Source organism: Eucyclogobius newberryi, unplaced genomic scaffold (genome assembly GCF_026437365.1).
Source record: "Eucyclogobius newberryi isolate DKJ021-1_F unplaced genomic scaffold, fEucNew1.0.hap1 SCAF_3, whole genome shotgun sequence".
In the NCBI taxonomy this organism is placed as follows: domain Eukaryota; kingdom Metazoa; phylum Chordata; class Actinopteri; order Gobiiformes; family Gobiidae; genus Eucyclogobius; species Eucyclogobius newberryi.
The window spans coordinates 40440174-40461185 of record NW_027315945.1 but is presented as its reverse complement, the minus strand read 5'-3'; the positions used below and the strand labels follow the sequence as shown (position 1 = coordinate 40461185).

The following is a 21012-nucleotide window of genomic DNA, read 5'->3' as shown; positions in this document are numbered from 1 at the left end:
GGGGACCCGCGGTGTGGGGGACCCGCGGTGTGGGGGCCCCGCGGTGTGGGGGCCCCAGGGCACTGTCCTTGCGCCCTTTCTCTTCACCCACTACACTGCAGACCTCAGACATGACACGGACAGCTGTGTCATGCATGTAATAGTATGTTTAGGCTTTTACTTTTTTAAATTTATTTTAAATGTATTTATTTATTTGACAGGGACAATGCATCATACACAGTTACAAACAAAGCTTGCAGCCAATGTGATGCACACAAAGTTTATAGCCTCCAGAGCGTTTGACCCTCCAGTAGAGATGGGGGAGCGCGAGATGATGAGGGGGCGGGGCTGGGGGGCTGTGACTTTCCTGAAGTCCACGACCATCTCCACCGTCTTCTGGGCGTTGAGCTCCAGGTTGTTCCCGCTGCACCAGCTGCTCCACCTCCTGTAGAGACTCATCCCCGTCCCAGATGAGCCCGATGAGGGTGGTGTCGTCATGGCGATGAGGGTGGTGTCGTCATGGCGATGAGGGTGGTGTCGTCATGGCGATGAGGGTGGTGTCGTCACGCTGATGAGGGTGGTGTCGTCACGGGGATGAGGGTGGTGTCGTCATGGCGATGAGGGTGGTGTCGTCACGCCGATGAGGGTGGTGTCGTCACGGGGATGAGGGTGGTGTCGTCATGGCGATGAGGGTGGTGTCGTCATGGCGATGAGGGTGGTGTCGTCACGGCGATGAGGGTGGTGTCGTCACGGCGATAAGGGTGGTGTCGTCATGGTGATGAGGGTGGTGTCGTCATGGTGATGAGGGTGGTGTCGTCCGCAAACTTGATTAGTTTGACGGAGGCGTGGCTGGAGGTGCAGCAGTTCGTTTATAGGGAAAAGAGCAGAGGAGAAAGTACACAGCCCTGTGGACGTTTAGACTTATACACCATGTAATAGTGTGTTTAGACTTATACACCGTGTAATAGTGTGTTTAGACTTATACACCATGTAATAGTGTGTTTAGACTTATACACCATGTAATAGTGTGTTTAGACTTATACACCATGTAATAGTGTGTTTAGACTTATACACCATGTAATAGTGTGTTTAGACTTATACACCATGTAATAGTATGTTTAGACTTATACACCATGTAATAGTGTGTTTAGACTTATACACCATGTAATAGTGTGTTTAGACTTATACACCATGTAATAGTGTGTTTAGACTTATACACCATGTAATAGTGTGTTTAGACTTATACACATGTAATAGTGTGTTTATGGTGCATGTACCTCCCTCACTCGCACGCACTCACTCACACTGACTCACACTCACTCACTCACTCACTCGTTATTTCAAAGGGGGCGTCGTCCTCTCGCGTCCAAACCAATGGCTCAGTGAAAAAGAGGCAGATGAAGAAGAGTGACAAAAGCCTGAGTGAAGACGAGCCGGCTGTGAAAAGGAAGAAGGCGGGAGACAAGATACCACCAAAAAGAAACCACCAAAAAGAAGGTACTGACTCCTCCATCCTCCAGGTCACATGTCAGTGAAGAACTTTACACGTGATGAACAATTATGAGCTTTATAATGAGCTTTACTTCTGTTTCTGACTCATGTGACATCATTTCACTCCAAGGTTTTAGTCCAGTTTATGCATGTTTTCTGCTGTTTTAAGGGATCCCCCAGGGACAGTGCGCCTGGCCCGTCTTCTTCTATCATCCAGGCCGAAGGCTCAAAGAGGCCTGAGAAGTCCGCGCTGTCGCAGACACAGCTGCTGTTTGGAAAACACCCAGATAAAAGCTTTGAGTGGATTCTGCAGAACGAGCCGGGCTACGCCCTTTACCTGGTCGACGCCCACAAGAAGGACCGAAAGAACGACCCGGGTCAGACGGACTTCAGGACCAGAAAGGTACTGCCAAGGGTCCTGTTCCAAACGGGCTGCGCGTGACTAGTCAGTGAGTAGTCAGTGAGTAGTCAGTGAGTGGTCAGTGTGTGGTCAGTGTGTGGTCAGTGAGTAGTCAGTGAGTAGTCAGTGTGTGGTCAGTGAGTAGTCAGTGAGTGGTCAGTGAGTGGTCAGTGAGTGGTCAGTGAGTAGTCAGTGTGTGGTCAGTGAGTGGTCAGTGTGTGGTCAGTGAGTAGTCAGTGTGTGGTCAGTGAGTAGTCAGTGAGTAGTCAGTGAGTGGTCAGTGAGTGGTCAGTGAGTGGTCAGTGAGTGGTCAGTGAGTGGTCAGTGTGTGGGCAGTGACTGCATGTTCTCTCTGTGTCTGCGAAGGTTTCCTCATGTGCAATAGGCTCCTCCCCTCTAAGTGGGCGTGTCCTGTTTCACAGGGAGAACATGCAAAGACAGGACCTTCCTGCTGTGAGACCACTCCCTCAACTGGGGTTTAAACCAAAGCCCCGCCCCCGCAGACACGCCCCCTCTGTCCGAGCCGGTTGGACTAGTGGCTGCTCTGTGGTACTGCACCTCTGGGCCCAATGCATTTTAATCAAACAAAATTATTGTGTGTTTGGTTTCCATGGCTACTGAGCACAGGCTCTTTACAGTTCCATGGGTCTTACCCGGGACGACCGCGCCACGTCTGTGTGTGGGCGCTCACACGGGACAAACCGGATCAATACTTTACATCTATAAGAGTACATTTAAATGGAACTAATAGATTCTAATTCCTGCATGTTGTTTCAGGTTTGAGTGTTCTCCCTGTGCTGCTCTTTAGTCACATCCTCCTCTTTTATTCTCACGAAACAGCTTTTCTTCCATTATTTATGATTTATGTTCTTTTGCCTTGTCATTTCCCAGATGTGTTTTTATAACGTCATGTTTTGTTCATTTGTCAGGACGCTCTGGTTAAGTACCTGAACCTGTGTTATCGCCGTGGAAACGTCCCTCTTGGATTTGGAAAGTACAAATGTCTCACTTGTAAAAACTTGTACGAGTCTCAAGACGAAGATAAGAAAGGGTAAGAAACCAAAGCCTCCTCGAGTTCACACGCTTCGCATTTATCCTTTATTATGAAAGAAAACTATGGAAGTCCAATATCTGCTGGTCTCCATGGAGATGTGTACTCTGGTGTACTCTGATGTACTCTGGTGTACTCTGATGTACTCTGGTGTACTCTGGTGTACTCTGATGTACTCTGGTGTACTCTGGTGTACTCTGGTGTACTCTGATGTACTCTGGTGTACTCTGATGTACTCTGATGTACTCTGATGTACTCTGGTGTACTCTGATGTACTCTGGTGTACTCTGGTGTACTCTGATGTACTTTGACGTGTACTTTGACGTGTACTCTGATGTACTCTGATGTGTACTCTGCTGTACTCTGGTGTACTCTGACGTATACTCTGATGTACTCTGGTGTACTCCTGATGTGTACTCTGCTGTACTCTGGTGTACTTTGATGTGTACTCTGATGTACTCTGGTGTACTCTGGTGTACTCTGCTGTACTCTGGTGTACTTTGATGTGTACTCTGGTGTACTCTGACGTGTACTCTGGTGTACTCTGGTGTACTCTGATGTACTCTGGTGTACTCTGGTGTACTCTGATGTACTCTGGTGTACTCTGATGTACTCTGGTGTACTCTGGTGTACTCTGGTGTACTCTGATGTACTCTGGTGTACTCTGATGTACTCTGGTGTACTCTGATGTACTCTGGTGTACTCTGGTGTACTCTGATGTACTCTGGTGTACTCTGGTGTACTCTGGTGTGCTCTGGTGTACTCTGGTGTACTCTGATGTACTCTGGTGTACTCTGATGTACTCTGATGTACTCTGATGTACTCTGGTGTACTCTGGTGTACTCTGATGTACTTTGACGTGTACTTTGACGTGTACTCTGATGTACTCTGATGTGTACTCTGCTGTACTCTGGTGTACTCTGACGTATACTCTGATGTACTCTGGTGTACTCCTGATGTGTACTCTGCTGTACTCTGGTGTACTTTGATGTGTACTCTGATGTACTCTGGTGTACTCTGACGTGTACTCTGGTGTACTCTGGTGTACTCTGGTGTACTCTGATGTACTCTGGTGTACTCTGGTGTACTCTGGTGTACTCTGATGTACTCTGGTGTACTCTGATGTACTCTGGTGTACTCTGATGTACTCTGGTGTACTCTGGTGTACTCTGGTGTACACTGCTGTACTCTGGTGTACTCTGGTGTACTCTGATGTACTCTGGTGTACTCTGGTGTACTCTGCTGTACTCTGGTGTACTTTGATGTGTACTCTGGTGTACTCTGACGTGTACTCTGGTGTACTCTGGTGTACTCTGATGTACTCTGGTGTACTCTGGTGTACTCTGATGTACTCTGGTGTACTCTGATGTACTCTGGTGTACTCTGGTGTACTCTGGTGTACTCTGATGTACTCTGGTGTACTCTGATGTACTCTGGTGTACTCTGATGTACTCTGGTGTACTCTGGTGTACTCTGGTGTACTCTGGTGTACTCTGATGTACTCTGGTGTACTCTGATGTACTCTGGTGTACTCTGATGTACTCTGGTGTACTCTGGTGTACTCTGGTGTACTCTGATGTACTCTGGTGTACTCTGGTGTACTCTGGTGTACTCTGGTGTACTCTGGTGTACTCTGATGTACTCTGGTGTACTCTGGTGTACTCTGGTGTACTCTGGTGTACTCTGATGTACTCTGGTGTACTCTGATGTACTCTGGTGTACTCTGATGTACTCTGGTGTACTCTGGTGTACTCTGGTGTACTCTGATGTACTCTGGTGTACTCTGGTGTACTCTGGTGTACTCTGGTGTACTCTGGTGTACTCTGGTGTACTCTGATGTACTCTGGTGTACTCTGGTGCACTCTGGTGTAGATACGTGACGTGGCTCCGCTCACAGAAGAGTGACACCTCTCTGCTGAAAAAGGCCGTTGTGAAGTACATCCTGCGCCGCGACAAACAGGCCCCGGGCCCCAAAAAGAAGCCGGGAACTTCTGAACAGCCGTAAGTGACTCATGTTCAACTGTGAAGTGAACGAGACAAATAATCTACAGCTCCACAGGTTTAGTCCTGGTTTAGTCCTGGTTTAGTCCTGGTTTAGTCCTGGTTTAGACCTGGTTTAGACCTGGTTTAGACCTGGTTTAGACCTGGTTCAGACCTGGTTTAGCCCTGGTTTAGTCCTGGTTTAGACCTGGTTCAGACCTGGTTTAGCCCTGGTTTAGTCCTGGTTTAGTCCTGGTTTAGACCTGGTTCAGACCTGGTTTAGACCTGGTTTAGTCCTGATATTGACTGGACTAGTGTGTTACTATGGTTACTTAAAGCTTCTTCATTTGGTACTTTTAGCATGAAGCTAAAAGTAGAGGCAGATGTGTTTTTAAAATGGTTCTTTTTTTTTTTCAGAACTAAACCTGCTGCGAAGAAAAAGAATCACATGACCCCTGACCCCTGACCCCTGACGACGATGCAAAGTGTTTACACGAGGAACATGATCAACACGGGTCTTCTGAGGTGGATGCAGTTTGGGGTCTTCTGGGCCTCGTCCCCGTCTGGGACATGAATTAGAATCATAATTAGAAGAGTGTGGGAGGGAGGGGCACGAAGTCACCAACGCTGATGTGTGTGACCTGGATGCCGCAGTAAGGGGCGGGAAAGGGGCGTGGTCCTGCTCCCGAACTTAAGATTACAAACTTGACGTCATGTCTGACCATTTCAAACACAAAAAGCCCTCGAGCTGCAGCGTTAGTTCTTTAATCCGTCCATTTTTCACATCTAAATGTCCCAAATATGTGTCATTTTTACACAGAAAATGCTCTCTGGGTTATTTATTATATGTATTTATAAAAGTATTTATTTCAAATCTACCGCAGAAGAAGCCTTTAACCTGCTCCTCACTGCCCCCTGTGGTCTGGTTCTTGACATCACACTTTTATACATCATATTCACGTTTGAGGCATTAAAACCTTAAGACCTTTTTTGTACAACAATAAGATAAGATAAGATAAGATATTCCTTTATTGTCCCACATGGGGAAATTTCATTGGTGCAACGCAGGTAGATACAGAGGTAGATCCAGAAGAACAGATCACTTATAGGAAGTCTGAAAAACACTTTCAGTAGAAGATCTCCTATAAATAAATAAAAACTCCCATAGACAAATAAATAAATAAATACCATGTCATGTGATCACAACAGTAATTGCACATGAATATGTGTCACGACAGCACATAGATTGCACATGAATTTCACAGTAATTGCACATATGACAGAATTGCACATCAGTATTAGGTTAGGTCAGTATTGCGCCGGGATAACGTGACGATCTCCGGGTAAGACGACTGTTCTCCGCAGTTTCATGAGTTCCTCCTTTGTGGAAACGCGGTACGGCGCCGGCCGGGGGGCGGGGCCGGAGCCGGGGGGCGGAGCCGGAGCCGGGGGGCGGGGCCGGAGCCAAGACACATCGCCACGACACGACGAAAACACTCAATCCAGCCGAATAAAGTCAAAACAAGTTAATTTAAAGCGATTCCAGTGCATGTCCCGATCGTTCGTGAAGTTCCTCTTTCATATAAACGTGTATATAAACGTGTACCGACGACACGCCGTACTTTAGCGCGGCCGGAGGGCGCGGGGGGGGGCTGGTGGGCTCGCTCGGAGCTAGCTCACGTCACAACAACACAACGAACGCAACGAAAAACGCTCAAATCCAGCCGAAAAAAGTCTAAAACAGTTGAATTAAAAAACTATTCCAGCGCGTGTGCCTATCGTACAGTAAAATAGAAAAAATATACTAACAATATTTACAAAATATAGGAGATAAAGCACAATAAGTGTGAGAAAGAAGAGAGAGCGTTTACACCGGGCTGCCAGCTATACCAGCGCCTTTAAAGCTTTTAAAAGAGTGAGTTTGTTTCTTTGACCTTTTCCACTGAGTTTCGTCTTATACAAACGTTTAGTCCGTCTGTTCACCCTCTCGTCCGGTGGCGGTCGTAAGCAAAGTGCTGTTGATGTTCCCCCTGTGTTAGCAGTGTTAGCGCTTCCCTCGGGGTTAGCGCCGCCGCAGTGTTAGCTTCAGAGGGTTCTCTTCGCTTCAGAGGGTTCTCTTCGCTTCAGAGGGTTCTCTTCGCTTCAGAGGGTTCTCTTCGCTTCAGAGGGTTCTCTTCGCTTCAGAGGGTTCTCTTCGCTTCAGAGGGTTCTCTTCGCTTCAGAGGGTTCTCTTCGCTTCAGAGGGTTCTCTTCGCTTCAGAGGGTTCTCTTCGCTTCAGAGGGTTCTCTTCGCTTCAGAGGGTTCTCTTCGCTTCAGAGGGTTCTCTTCGCTTCAGAGGGTTCTCTTCACTTCAGAGGGTCAGAGGGTTCTCTTCGCTTCAGAGGGTTCTCTTCGCTTCAGAGGGTTCTCTTCGCTTCAGAGGGTTCTCTTCGCTTCAGAGGGTTCTCTTCGCTTCAGAGCGTTCTCTTCACTTCAGAGGGTTCTCTTCACTTCAGAGGGTTCTCTTCACTTCAGAGGGTTCTCTTCACTTCAGAGGGTTCTCTTCGCTTCAGAGGGTTCTCTTCGCTTCAGAGGGTTCTCTTCGCTTCAGAGAATTCTCTTCACTTCAGAGGGTTCTCTTCGCTTCAGAGGGTTCTCTTCGCTTCAGAGGGTTCTCTTCGCTTCAGAGGGTTCTCTTCGCTTCAGAGGGTTCTCTTCATTTCAGAGGGTTCTCTTCGCTTCAGAGGGTTCTCTTCGCTTCAGAGGGTTCTCTTCGCTTCAGAGGGTTCTCTTCGCTTCAGAGGGTTCTCTTCGCTTCAGAGGGTTCTCTTCGCTTCAGAGGGTTCTCTTCGCTTCAGAGGGTTCTCTTCGCTTCAGAGGGTTCTCTTCGCTTCAGAGGGTTCTCTTCGCTTCAGAGGGTTCTCTTCGCTTCAGAGGGTTCTCTTCGCTTCAGAGGGTTCTCTTCACTTCAGAGGGTTCTCTTCACTTCAGAGGGTCAGAGGGTTCTCTTCGCTTCAGAGGGTTCTCTTCGCTTCAGAGGGTTCTCTTCGCTTCAGAGCGTTCTCTTCGCTTCAGAGCGTTCTCTTCGCTTCAGAGGGTTCTCTTCACTTCAGAGGGTTCTCTTCACTTCAGAGGGTTCTCTTCACTTCAGAGGGTTCTCTTCACTTCAGAGGGTTCTCTTCACTTCAGAGGGTTCTCTTCGCTTCAGAGGGTTCTCTTCATTTCAGAGGGTTCTCTTCACTTCAGAGGGTTCTCTTCGCTTCAGAGGGTTCTCTTCGCTTCAGAGGGTTCTCTTCATTTCAGAGGGTTCTCTTCGCTTCAGAGGGTTCTCTTCGCTTCAGAGGGTTCTCTTCGCTTCAGAGGGTTCTCTTCGCTTCAGAGGGTTCTCTTCGCTTCAGAGGGTTCTCTTCGCTTCAGAGGGTTCTCTTCGCTTCAGAGGGTTCTCTTCGCTTCAGAGGGTTCTCTTCGCTTCAGAGGGTTCTCTTCGCTTCAGAGGGTTCTCTTCACTTCAGAGGGTTCTCTTCACTTCAGAGGGTCAGAGGGTTCTCTTCGCTTCAGAGGGTTCTCTTCGCTTCAGAGGGTTCTCTTCGCTTCAGAGGGTTCTCTTCGCTTCAGAGCGTTCTCTTCGCTTCAGAGGGTTCTCTTCACTTCAGAGGGTTCTCTTCACTTCAGAGGGTTCTCTTCACTTCAGAGGGTTCTCTTCACTTCAGAGGGTTCTCTTCACTTCAGAGGGTTCTCTTCGCTTCAGAGGGTTCTCTTCATTTCAGAGGGTTCTCTTCACTTCAGAGGGTTCTCTTCGCTTCAGAGGGTTCTCTTCGCTTCAGAGAATTCTCTTCACTTCAGAGGGTTCTCTTCACTTCAGAGGGTTCTCTTCACTTCAGAGGGTTCTCTTCACTTCAGAGGGTTCTCTTCACTTCAGAGGGTTCTCTTCGCTTCAGAGGGTTCTCTTCACTTCAGAGGGTTCTCTTCGCTTCAGAGGGTTCTCTTCGCTTCAGAGGGTTCTCTTCGCTTCAGAGGGTTCTCTTCACTTCAGAGGGTTCTCTTCGCTTCAGAGGGTTCTCTTCGCTTCAGAGGGTTCTCTTCGCTTCAGAGGGTTCTCTTCGCTTCAGAGGGTTCTCTTCGCTTCAGAGGGTTCTCTTCGCTTCAGAGGGTTCTCTTCGCTTCAGAGGGTTCTCTTCACTTCAGAGGGTTCTCTTCGCTTCAGAGGGTTCTCTTCGCTTCAGAGGGTTCTCTTCACTTCAGAGGGTTCTCTTCGCTTCAGAGGGTTCTCTTCACTTCAGAGGGTTCTCTTCGCTTCAGAGGGTTCTCTTCGCTTCAGAGGGTTCTCTTCGCTTCAGAGGGTTCTTCTCAGTCAGGTTTGTGCTCCACGGCTTTAGCTCCGCCCCCTTCTGGCGGTCAGCAGAAATAGAACGAAAGTTACGAATGTAACTACGGTTCTACGACACTCAGAATCCTTGCGAGAAGGTCTGAGAACAACTCGGCTCCTGCGCGACTCCTGCGCGGGCTGTTTGAGATGCGGCTCCTGCGCGGGCTGTTCAAGATGCGGCTCCTGAGCGGCTCCTGCGCGGGCTGTTCGAGATGCGGCTCCTGCGCGGGCTGTTCAAGATGCGGCTCCTGAGCGACTCCTGCGCGGGCTGTTTGAGATGCGGCTCCTGAGCGGCTCCTGCGCGGCTCAAAACTGCTGGACACAAACATTTGTCCTTCACTTATTTGTACAAAAAAAAGTTGGACATTTATTATTTTACATTTTTAATAACTTCATTTTCCTTCAAAATAAGACACAAAAGTTCAAAGTAAATTATTTACAGATTTAAGACTTTTACAAAAGTCTTGACTCTCTCCTGCGTCAGAGATGAAACAGACTCTAATTAAATAAAGTCTGATGAAGGTTTTAAACTTCAACGAGCTCGTGTGAATGAAGCGTGTTTAGCACATTTAGCACGTTTAGCATAAACAGCTATGGAAAGACGAATCTGCAGAGAAGACACTCATGTACTCCAGGTGTTCCTCCAGGAGCAGAGCAGCTCAGTAGGTGGTCCTCCAGGAGCAGAGCAGCTCAGTAGGTGGTCCTCCAGGAGCAGAGCAGCTCAGTAGGTGTAGCTCAGTAGGTGGTCCTCCAGGAGCAGAGCAGCTCAGTAGGTGTAGCTCAGTAGGTCTTCCTCCAGGAGCAGAGCAGCTCAGTAGGTGTAGCTCAGTAGGTCTTCCTCCAGGAGCGCAGGTACAGCTGGATGGGCAGCAGAGGGTTCCTCTTCTGGAGACTCGGGTGGAACACGTCAAAGTCGGCCCTCCTCAGCCTCTGGAGATAATCCTCTAAACACACCTGGAAACACAAGCTGAGTCAACAAGGCTCTGGACAGAGGAGTCGGACAGGGCTGTGCCTGGTCTCTCCTCCTCTTCACTTTGTACTTGGAACCATCAGAAACAATCTAAAGCAGAAGATGTTTCTGGCCAAAGTCTGGAAACAAACTGACTGTTAAAGGACTTTATTTCAGGTGTGGTGCCGAGGGTTCCTGTACTGGTCTTATACTGAGAGTCATGTGGTGCCGAGGGTTCCTGTACTGGTCTTATACTGAGAGTCATGTGGTGCCGGGGGTTCCTGTACTGGTCTTATACTGAGAGTCATGTGGTGCCGGGGGTTCCTGTACAGGTCTTATACTGAGAGTCATGTGGTGCCGAGGGTTCCTGTACTGGTCTTATACTGAGAGTCATGTGGTGCCGAGGGTTCCTGTACTGGTCTTATACTGAGAGTCATGTGGTGCCGGGGGTTCCTGTACAGGTCTTATACTGAGAGTCATGTGGTGCCGGGGGTTCCTGTACAGGTCTTATACTGAGAGTAATGTGGTGCCGGGGGTTCCTGTACAGGTCTTATACTGAGAGTCATGTGGTGCCGGGGGTTCCTGTACAGGTCCTATACTGAGAGTCATGTGGTGCCGGGGGTTCCTGTACAGATCTTATACTGAGAGTCATGTGGTGCCGGGGGTTCCTGTACAGGTCTTATACTGAGAGTCATGTGGTGCCGGGGGTTCCTGTACAGGTCTTATACTGAGAGTCATGTGGTGCCGGGGGTTCCTGTACAGGTCTTATACTGAGAGTCATGTGGTGCCGGGGGTTCCTGTACAGTTCTTACTGCAGATGACAGACGCTTGAGTCATGAGGAGGAAGTGAAGAATCTCTGGCTCAAATCTGTTCTTACCACATGGAAGGAGCTGATCAGAACAAACTAAACACAGATGTTACAAACTTAAACTGGTAAAACTTTATGACCAAAGGTTTTGTACCAAATAGAACTGAGCTGAGACTCAAGTGACAAGAGAAGCTCTAACTGAGCCTTCTTGAAATATTGAATACTGTAATACTTGTGTTTCTTACCGTGTGTAAAAAAGCAGGAGCAGCTTCAGGAGGAACGTTCTGTGTGAACGAGCGAGCCTGAAACAACACAGCATTTAGACCCGGTTTAGACCCGGTTTAGACCCGGTTTAGTCCTGGTTTAGTCCTGGTTTAGTCCTGGTTTAGTCCTGGTTTAGTCCTGGTTTAGTCCTGGTTTAAACCCGGTTTAGTCCTGGTTTAAACCCGGTTTAGTCCTGGTTTAAACCCGGTTTAAACCCGGTTTAGACCCGGTTTAGACCCGGTTTAGACCTAGTTTAGACCCGGTTTAGACCTAGTTTAGACACTTGAAATAGCCTCAGTCTTGAGTCTAATTACTGGTTTAATTGTCTTGATTAATTGAGCTCTTTTTAGTTTCCAGGTGTTTACGCTTCAATGAACCGTGAATTACTTCTTAAATCGACAGAGTCAGATGCCCTAACATGACAGAGCCAGATAACCTGGACTAAACCAGGGCTAAACCAGGGCTAAACGCGGCTAAACCAGGGCTAAGACGCAGCTAAACCAGCGCTAAGACGCAGCTAAACCAGCGCTAAGACGCAGCTAAACCAGGGCTAAGACGCAGCTAAACCAGGGCTAAGACGCAGCTAAACCAGCGCTAAGACGCAGCTAAACCAGCGCTAAGACGCAGCTAAACCAGGGCTAAACCAGGGCTAAAACATGGCTAAACGAGGACTAAAACATGGCTAAACCAGGGCTAAAACGTAGCTAAACCAGGGCTAAAACAGGGCTAAACCGCAGCTAAACCAGGGCTAAGACGCAGCTAAACCAGGGCTAAGACACAGCTAAACCAGGGCTAAGACACAGCTAAACCAGGGCCAAGACCCAGCTAAACCAGGGCTAAAACGCAGCTAAACCAGGGCTAAACCAGGGCTAAGACGCAGCTAAACCAGGGCTAAAACGCAGCTAAACCAGGGCTAAGACACAGCTAAACCAGGGCTAAGACACAGCTAAACCAGGGCTAAGACACAGCTAAACCAGGGCCAAGACCCAGCTAAACCAGGGCTAAAACGCAGCTAAACCAGGGCTAAACCAGGGCTAAGACGCAGCTAAACCAGGGCTAAAACGCAGCAAAACCAGGGCTAAAACGCAGCAAAACCAGGGCTAAAACGCAGCTAAAACAGGGCTAAGACGCAGCTAAACCAGGGCTAAAACATAGCTAAACCAGGGCTAAAACGCAGCTAAACCAGGGCTAAACCAGGGCTAAGACGCAGCTAAACCAGGGCTAAGACGCAGCTAAACCAGGGCTAAGACGCAGCTAAACCAGGGCTAAGACGCAGCTAAACCACGGCTAAAACGCAGCTAAACCAGGGCTAAGACGCAGCTAAACCAGAGCTAAAACATAGCTAAACCAGGGCTAAAACGCAGCTAAACCAGGGCTAAACCAGGGCTAAGACGCAGCTAAACCAGGGCTAAGACGCAGCTAAACCAGGGCTAAGACGCAGCTAAACCAGGGCTAAAACGCAGCTAAACCAGGGCTAAGACGCAGCTAAACCAGGGCTAAAACATAGCTAAAACGCAGCTAAACCAGGGCTAAGACGCAGCTAAACCAGGGCTAAGACGCAGCTAAACCAGGGCTAAGACGCAGCTAAACCAGGGCTAAGACGCAGCTAAACCAGGGCTAAGACGCAGCTAAACCAGGGCTAAAACGCAGCTAAACCAGGGCTAAGACACAGCTAAAACAGGGCTAAGACACAGCTAAAACAGGTCTGAGTCTGTGATGAGACCCTCAGAGTGGAAGAGTCTTAAGAGTGACGGGACAGTGACCGTACGTGCTGCGGGACAGTGGGACAGTGACCGTACGTGCTGCGGGACAGTGGGACAGTGACCGTACGTGCTGCGGGACAGTGGGACAGTGACCGTACGTGCTGCGGGACAGCGACAGTGACCGTACGTGCTGCAGATGGGCGTGGGCTTGACCGGCGATGTCGAAAACCACGTCTCTGACCGATCCGTCTCTGGCGCCGCGGATGAAGTCCTCCTGAGACGCTCCGTGCTGAAACACACAGGGTCGTTAGGGTCAAGAGGCGTCGTTAGGGTCAAGAGGCGTCGTTAGGGTCAAGAGGCGTCGTTAGGGTCAAGAGGCGTCGTTAGGGTCAAGAGGCGTCGTTAGGGTCAAGAGGCGTCGTTAGGGTCAGGAGGAGGCGTCGTTAGGGTCAGGAGGAGGCGTCTTTAGGGTCAGGAGGAGGCGTCGTTAGGGTCAGGAGGAGGCGTCTTTAGGGTCAGGAGGAGGCGTCTTTAGGGTCAGGAGGAGGCGTCGTTAGGGTCAGGCGGAGGCGTCTTTAGGGTCAGGAGGAGGCGTCTTTAGGGTCAGGAGGAGGCGTCTTTAGGGTCAGGAGGAGGCGTCTTTAGGGTCAGGAGGAGGCGTCGTTAGGGTCAGGAGGAGGCGTCTTTAGGGTCAGGAGGAGGCGTCTTTAGGGTCAGGAGGAGGCGTCTTTAGGGTCAGGAGGAGGCGTCTTTAGGGTCAGGAGGAGGCGTCGTTAGGGTCAGGAGGAGGCGTCGTTAGGGTCAGGAGGAGGCGTCTTTAGGGTCAGGAGGAGGCGTCTTTAGGGTCAGGAGGAGGCGTCGTTAGGGTCAGGCGGAGGCGTCTTTAGGGTCAGGAGGAGGCGTCTTTAGGGTCAGGAGGAGGCGTCTTTAGGGTCAGGAGGAGGCGTCTTTAGGGTCAGGAGGAGGCGTCGTTAGGGTCAGGAGGAGGCGTCTTTAGGGTCAGGAGGAGGCGTCTTTAGGGTCAGGAGGAGGCGTCTTTAGGGTCAGGAGGAGGCGTCTTTAGGGTCAGGAGGAGGCGTCGTTAGGGTCAGGAGGAGGCGTCGTTAGGGTCAGGAGGAGGCGTCTTTAGGGTCAGGAGGAGGCGTCTTTAGGGTCAGGAGGAGGCGTCTTTAGGGTCAGGAGGCGTCGTTAGGGTCAGGAGGCGTCGTTAGAGTCAGGAGGCGTCGTTAGGGTCAGGAGGAGGCGTCGTTAGGGTCAGGAGGAGGCGTCTTTAGGGTCAAGAGGCGTCGTTAGGGTCAAGAGGCGTCGTTAGGGTCAGGAGGAGGCGTCGTTAGGGTCAGGAGGAGGCGTCGTTAGGGTCAGGAGGAGGCGTCGTTAGGGTCAGGAGGAGGCGTCTTTAGGGTCAGGAGGAGGCGTCTTTAGGGTCAGGAGGAGGCGTCGTTAGGGTCAGGAGGAGGCGTCTTTAGGGTCAGGAGGAGGCGTCTTTAGGGTCAGGAGGAGGCGTCGTTAGGGTCAGGAGGAGGCGTCTTTAGGGTCAGGAGGAGGCGTCTTTAGGGTCAGGAGGAGGCGTCGTTAGGGTCAGGAGGAGGCGTCTTTAGGGTCAGGAGGAGGCGTCTTTAGGGTCAGGAGGCGTCGTTAGGGTCAGGAGGCGTCGTTAGGGTCAGGAGGCGTCGTTAGGGTCAGGAGGCGTCGTTAGGGTCAGGAGGCGTCGTTAGGGTCAGGAGGCGTCGTTAGGGTCAAGAGGCGTCGTTAGGGTCAAGAGGCGTCGTTAGGGTCAAGAGGCGTCGTTAGGGTCAAGAGGCGTCGTTAGGGTCAAGAGGCGTCGTTAGGGTCAAGAGGCGTCGTTAGGGTCAAGAGGCGTCTTTAGGGTCAGGAGGAGGCGTCTTTAGGGTCAGGAGGAGGCGTCTTTAGGGTCAGGAGGAGGCGTCTTTAAGGTCAGGAGGAGGCGTCGTTAGGGTCAGGAGGAGGCGTCTTTAGGGTCAGGAGGAGGCGTCGTTAGGGTCAGGAGGAGGCGTCGTTAGGGTCAGGAGGAGGCGTCTTTAGGGTCAGGAGGAGGCGTCGTTAGGGTCAGGAGGAGGCGTCTTTAGGGTCAGGAGGAGGCGTCTTTAGGGTCAGGAGGAGGCGTCTTTAGGGTCAGGAGGAGGCGTCGTTAGGGTCAGGAGGAGGCGTCGTTAGGGTCAGGAGGAGGAGGCGTTAGGGTCAGGAGGAGGCGTCTTTAGGGTCAGGAGGAGGCGTCTTTAGGGTCAGGAGGAGGCGTCTTTAGGGTCAGGAGGAGGCGTCTTTAGGGTCAGGAGGCGTGGTTAGGGTCAGGAGGCGTGGTTAGGGTCAGGAGGCGTGGTTAGGGTCAGGAGGCGTGGTTAGGGTCAGGAGGTGTCTTTAGTAGGGTCAGGAGGTGTCTTTAGTAGGGTCAGGAGGTGTCTTTAGTAGGGTCAGGAGGTGTCTTTAGTAGGGTCAGGAGGCGTGGTTAGGGTCAGGAGGCGTGGTTAGGGTCAGGAGGGTCAGGTGGTGGGTCAGATGTTCTGGACGGGCTGCACCTTCACGCACACGTCCATGGGCAGATAAACCCGGCGGCGGCTGCTGTGATACGGCGTCGCTCTCAAACACGTCACGATCCCGTGAGCTTTGCCGATGTGACTCGCCGCGTGATCCGCGTGGACGTTCTTCAAACCTGCAGGAAAAGACTTTTGTTTAGTCCTGGTTGAGTCCTGTTTTGGACCTGGTTTGGACCTGGTTTAGTCCTGGTTTGGACCTGGTTTGGACCTGGTTTGGACCTGGTTTGGACGACCTGGTTTGGACCTGGTTTGGACCTGGATTTCATGCCTTGTAAAAGGTTCATTTGTTTGAGTCTCAGTCACAGATGCAGCTCTGGTGGAGCAGGAGGTGCGGAGGAACCATTATGTAAATGAGACTGAGCAATCTGTCAACCAGGACTAAACCAGGTCTAAACCAGGTCTAAACCAGGACTAAACCAGGTCTAAACCAGGTCTAAACCAGGACTAAACCTGGACTAAACCAAATCTAAACCAGGTCTAAACCAGGTCTAAACCAGGACTAAACCAGGACTAAACCAGATCTAAACCAGGACTAAACCAGATCTAAACCAGATCTAAACCAGGTCTGAACCAGATCTAAACCAGATCCAAACCAGGACTAAACCAGGTCTAAACCAGGTCCAAACAAGATCTAAACCAGATCTAAACCAGGACTAAACCAGGTCTAAACCAGATCTAAACCAGATCTAAACCAGGTCTAAACCAGGACTAAACAGGGACTAAACAGGGACTAAACCAGTACTAAACCAGGTCCAAACCAGGTCCAAACAAGATCTAAACCAGATCTAAACCAGGACTAAACCAGATCTAAACCAGATCTAAACCAGATCTAAACCAGATCCAAACCAGGACTAAACCAGGACTAAACCAGGACTAAACCAGGACTAAACCAGGACTAAACCAGGTCTAAACCAGGTCTAAACCAGGACTAAACCAGGTCTAAACCAGGTCTAAACCAGGACTAAACCAAATCTAAACCAAATCTAAACCAGGTCTAAACCAGGTCTAAACCAGGTCCAAACAAGATCTAAACCAGATCTAAACCAGGACTAAACCAGGTCTAAACCAGATCTAAACCAGGTCTAAACCAGGTCTAAACCAGGTCCAAACAAGATCTAAACCAGATCTAAACCAGGACTAAACCAGGTCCAAACAAGATCTAAACCAGGTCTAAACCATTTCTAAACAAGATCTAAACCAGATCTAAACCAGGACTAAACCTGGACTAAACCAAATCTAAACCAGGTCTAAACCAGATCCAAACCAGTACTAAACCAGGTCTAAACCAGGTCTAAACCAGGACTAAACCAGATCTAAACCAGATCCAAACCAGGACTAAACCAGGTCTAAACCAGGTCCAAACAAGATCTAAACCAGATCTAAACCAGGACTAAACCAGGTCTAAACCAGATCTAAACCAGATCTAAACCAGGTCTAAACCAGGACTAAACAGGGACTAAACAGGGACTAAACCAGTACTAAACCAGGTCCAAACCAGGTCCAAACAAGATCTAAACCAGTACTAAACCAGGACTAAACCAGATCTAAACCAGATCTAAACCAGATCTAAACCAGATCTAAACCAGATCCAAACCAGGACTAAACCAGGTCTAAACCAGGTCTAAACCAGGTCCAAACCAGGTCCAAAATCTGCTCTGTAAATGGTTTGGGGTCTAATAAATGGACAAATTAAGACATTTAAAGCTGCTCTGTCCATGTTTTACAGTAAACGGCCCAAATATGTGACACTTGGGCCGTTTTTACACAGAAAACTCCTTATTTGTGTAGAAAACACGACACGCTGCAGAACGTCCCGCTCCTGAGATGTTCCTCTCACAGAAGATGGAGGTTCTGAGGCTGTGGAACACGTGAAGAGCAGAGTGTCTGACCGAGCGCCTCCAGCAGCAGGTAGAGCAGAGACGACTGCGTGTTCTCAGCGTACGACTCCAGCTCCAGCAGGCTCCTGTACGCTCGGTCCTCCAGGTCCTTCTCCTGAACAGCAGCCTCGCTCAGTTATGCAGAAGAACAAGACACACGTGCGATTTAGAGACGTTTTATCTCACTCTCTCTGCGACGATCCGCAGCAGCCAGCGCTTTGTGAGCAGATGTTTCCTCACGGCCTGAAACAGAAGCAGAAGAACCGTGTGACGCTCACTGTGCAGCTGGAGGTCAGGGGGGAGTCGAACCCGTCACCCTCTGGTGGAGGTCAGGGGGGAGTCGAACCCGTCACCCTCTGGTGGAGGTCAGGGGGGAGTCGAACCCGTCACCCTCTGGTGGAGGTCAGGGGGGAGATGAACCCGTCACCCTCTGGTGGAGGTCAGGGGGGAGTCGAACCCGTGACCCTCTGGAGGTCAGGGGGGAGTCGAACCCGTCACCCTCTGGTGGAGGTCAGGGGGGAGTCGAACCCGTCACCCTCTGGTGGAGGTCAGGGGGGAGTCGAACCCGTCACCCTCTGGTGGAGGTCAGGGGGGAGTCGAACCCGTCACCCTCTGGTGGAGGTCAGGGGGGAGATGAACCCGTCACCCTCTGGTGGAGGTCAGGGGGGAGTCGAACCCGTGACCCTCTGGAGGTCAGGGGGGAGTCGAACCCGTCACCCTCTGGTGGAGGTCAGGGGGGAGATGAACCCGTCACCCTCTGGTGGAGGTCAGGGGGGAGTCGAACCCGTCACCCTCTGGCGGAGGTCAGGGGGGAGATGAACCCGTCACCCTCTGGTGGAGGTCAGGGGGGAGATGAACCCGTCACCCTCTGGTGGAGGTCAGGGGGGAGTCGAACCCGTGACCCTCTGGAGGTCAGGGGGGAGTCGAACCCGTCACCCTCTGGTGGAGGTCAGGGGGGAGATGAACCCGTCACCCTCTGGTGGAGGTCAGGGGGGAGTCGAACCCGTCACCCTCTGGCGGAGGTCAGGGGGGAGATGAACCCGTCACCCTCTGGTGGAGGTCAGGGGGGAGATGAACCCGTCACCCTCTGGTGGAGGTCAGGGGGGAGTCGAACCCGTGACCCTCTGGAGGTCAGGGGGGAGTCGAAATCGTGACCCTCTGGTGGTCATGGGGGAGTCGAACCCGTGACCCTCTGGAGGTCAGGGGGGAGTTGAACCAGTCACCCTCTGGTGGTCATGGGGGAGTTGAACCCGTGACCCTCTGGAGGTCAGGGGGGAGTTGAACCAGTCACCCTCTGGAGGTCAGGGGGGAGTCGAACCCGTGACCCTCCGGTCAGACTCACCCTCCACAGTTCGGCGCTGACCGGTTGGTTCGGAGGCTCGTCGCGATAAATCTCTTCGATGGCCGTTTTCCAGAACTGCATCCGCATCAGGCCAATGGTCTTCTGGGAAATGGAGTCCTTCACCTTCAAAAGAGGGAAACAAGAGGAAGTCAGAGGTCAAAGGTCAGAGGTCAGAGTCCCGGTGGTGGAGTTTGTTGGTACCTGAGCCAGCTCCACATTAAAGGCCCTCAGAGCCAGAGACGAGCGCCGAGCTTCATCCGGGAGCAGCAGAGAACACACGAAGCCCTCATAGTCTCTGGACCTGGACCAGAGCAAGAGATAGACCTGGTTTAGTCCTAGTTTAGACCTGGTTTAGACCTGGTTTAGTCCTGGTTTAGACCTGGTTTAGACCTGGTTTAGACCTGGTTTAGTCCTAGTTTAGACCTGGTTTAGACCTGGTTTAGACCTGGTTTAGACCTGGTTTAGTCCTGGTTTAGACCTGGTTTAGTCCTGGTTTAGACCTGGTTTAGACCTGGTTTAGTCCTGGTTTAGTCCTGGTTTAGTCCTGGTTTAGTCCTGGTTTAGACCTGGTTTAGACCTGGTTTAGACCTGGTTTAGTCCTGGTTTAGTCCTGGTTTAGTCCTGGTTTAGACCTGGTTTAGTCCTGGTTTAGTCCTGGTTTAGACCTGGTTTAGACCTGGTTTAGTCCTGGTTTAGACCTGGTTTGGACCTGGTTTGGACCTGGTTTGGACCTGGTTTGGACCGGGTTTAGTCCGGGTTTAGTCCTGGTTTAGTCATGGTTTAGTCATGGTTTAGTCATGGTTTAGTCATGGTTTAGTCCGGGTTTAGTCCTGGTTTAGTCCTGGTTTAGTCCGGGTTTAGTCCGGGTTTAGTCATGGTTTAGTCCTGGTTTAGTCATGGTTTAGTCATGGTTTAGTCATGGTTTAGTCATGGTTTAGTCCGGGTTTAGTCCGGGTTTAGTCATGGTTTAGTCCTGGTTTAGTCCTGGTTTAGTCCTGGTTTAGTCCTGGTTTAGACCTGGTTTAGACCTGGTTTAGTCCTGGTTTAGTCCTGGTTTAGACCTGGTTTAGACCTGGTTTAGTCCTGGTTTAGTCCTGGTTTAGACCTGGTTTAGTCCTGGTTTAGACCTGGTTTAGACCTGGTTTAGACCTGGTTTAGTCCTGGTTTAGACCTGGTTTGGACCTGGTTTGGACCTGGTTTGGACCTGGTTTAGTCCTGGTTTAGTCCTGGTTTAGTCCTGGTTTAGTCCTGGTTTAGTCCTGGTTTAGTCCTGGTTTAGTCCGGGTTTAGTCCGGGTTTAGTCCTGGTTTAGTCATGGTTTAGTCCTGGTTTAGTCATGGTTTAGTCATGGTTTAGTCATGGTTTAGTCATGGTTTAGTCATGGTTTAGTCCTGGTTTAGTCCGGGTTTAGTCCTGGTTTAGTACCTGACCAGCTCGAGGCAGAGCTTGTGGTTCAGAATCTCTGTGACTCTCGCGTCTCGGGCTGAATTTCTTCCGCAAAAAGATAAAATGTGACTTTTATTCCGCAAAAAGCGGCGCCTGAAGCCGGAGGCCGCGGCCATGTTCTCCTCCAACTGTCCTGGAGGAGGCGGAGAGAGGAGGAGCGCGCCCCCTGCTGCACGGGAGGAGAAACACACAGAGCGCCTCCTGCTGCACGGGAAGAGAAACACACAGAGCGCCTCCTGCTGCACGGGAGGAGAAACACACAGAGCGCCTCCTGCTGCTGCAGGAGGATAAACACACAGAGCGCCTCCTGCTGCTGCAGGAGGATAAACACAGAGAGCGCCTCCTGCTGCAGGAGGAGGAGAAACACACAGAGCGCCTCCTGCTGCTGCAGGAGGAGAAACACACAGAGCGCCTCCTGCTGCAGGAGGAGAAACACACAGAGCACCTCCTGCTGCTGCAGGAGGAGAAACACACAGAGCGCCTCCTGCTGCTGCAGGAGGATAAACACACAGAGCGCCTCCTGCTGCTGCAGGAGGATAAACACAGATAGCGCCTCCTGCTGCAGGAGGAGGAGAAACACACAGAGCGCCTCCTGCTGCTGCAGGAGGAGAAACACACAGAGCGCCTCCTGCTGCAGGAGGAGAAACACACAGAGCACCTCCTGCTGCTGCAGGAGGAGAAACACACAGAGCGCCTCCTGCTGCAGGAGGAGAAACACACAGAGCGCCTCCTGCTGCTGCAGGAGGAGAAACACACAGAGCGCCTCCTGCTGCAGGAGGAGAAACACACAGAGCGCCTCCTGCTGCAGGAGGAGAAACACACA

At 51.0% G+C, this 21012-nt stretch overlaps 1 protein-coding gene across 1 annotated transcript; it reads right to left on the bottom strand.

Moving 5' to 3' along the window:
- Positions 1–9630: 9630 nt before the first annotated feature.
- ndufaf6 (NADH:ubiquinone oxidoreductase complex assembly factor 6) lies at positions 9631–20321 on the bottom strand. Its single transcript, XM_072461038.1, has 9 exons — positions 20169–20321; positions 18945–19044; positions 18744–18866; positions 17588–17644; positions 17414–17516; positions 15507–15640; positions 13160–13261; positions 11251–11307; positions 9631–10201 (listed from the first exon to the last, which is right to left on the bottom strand). Exons 1-9 carry the CDS (start codon positions 20303–20305, stop codon positions 10073–10075), a joined length of 942 nt encoding a protein of 313 aa, XP_072317139.1. The 5' UTR covers positions 20306–20321; the 3' UTR covers positions 9631–10072.
- Positions 20322–21012: the final 691 nt, after the last annotated feature.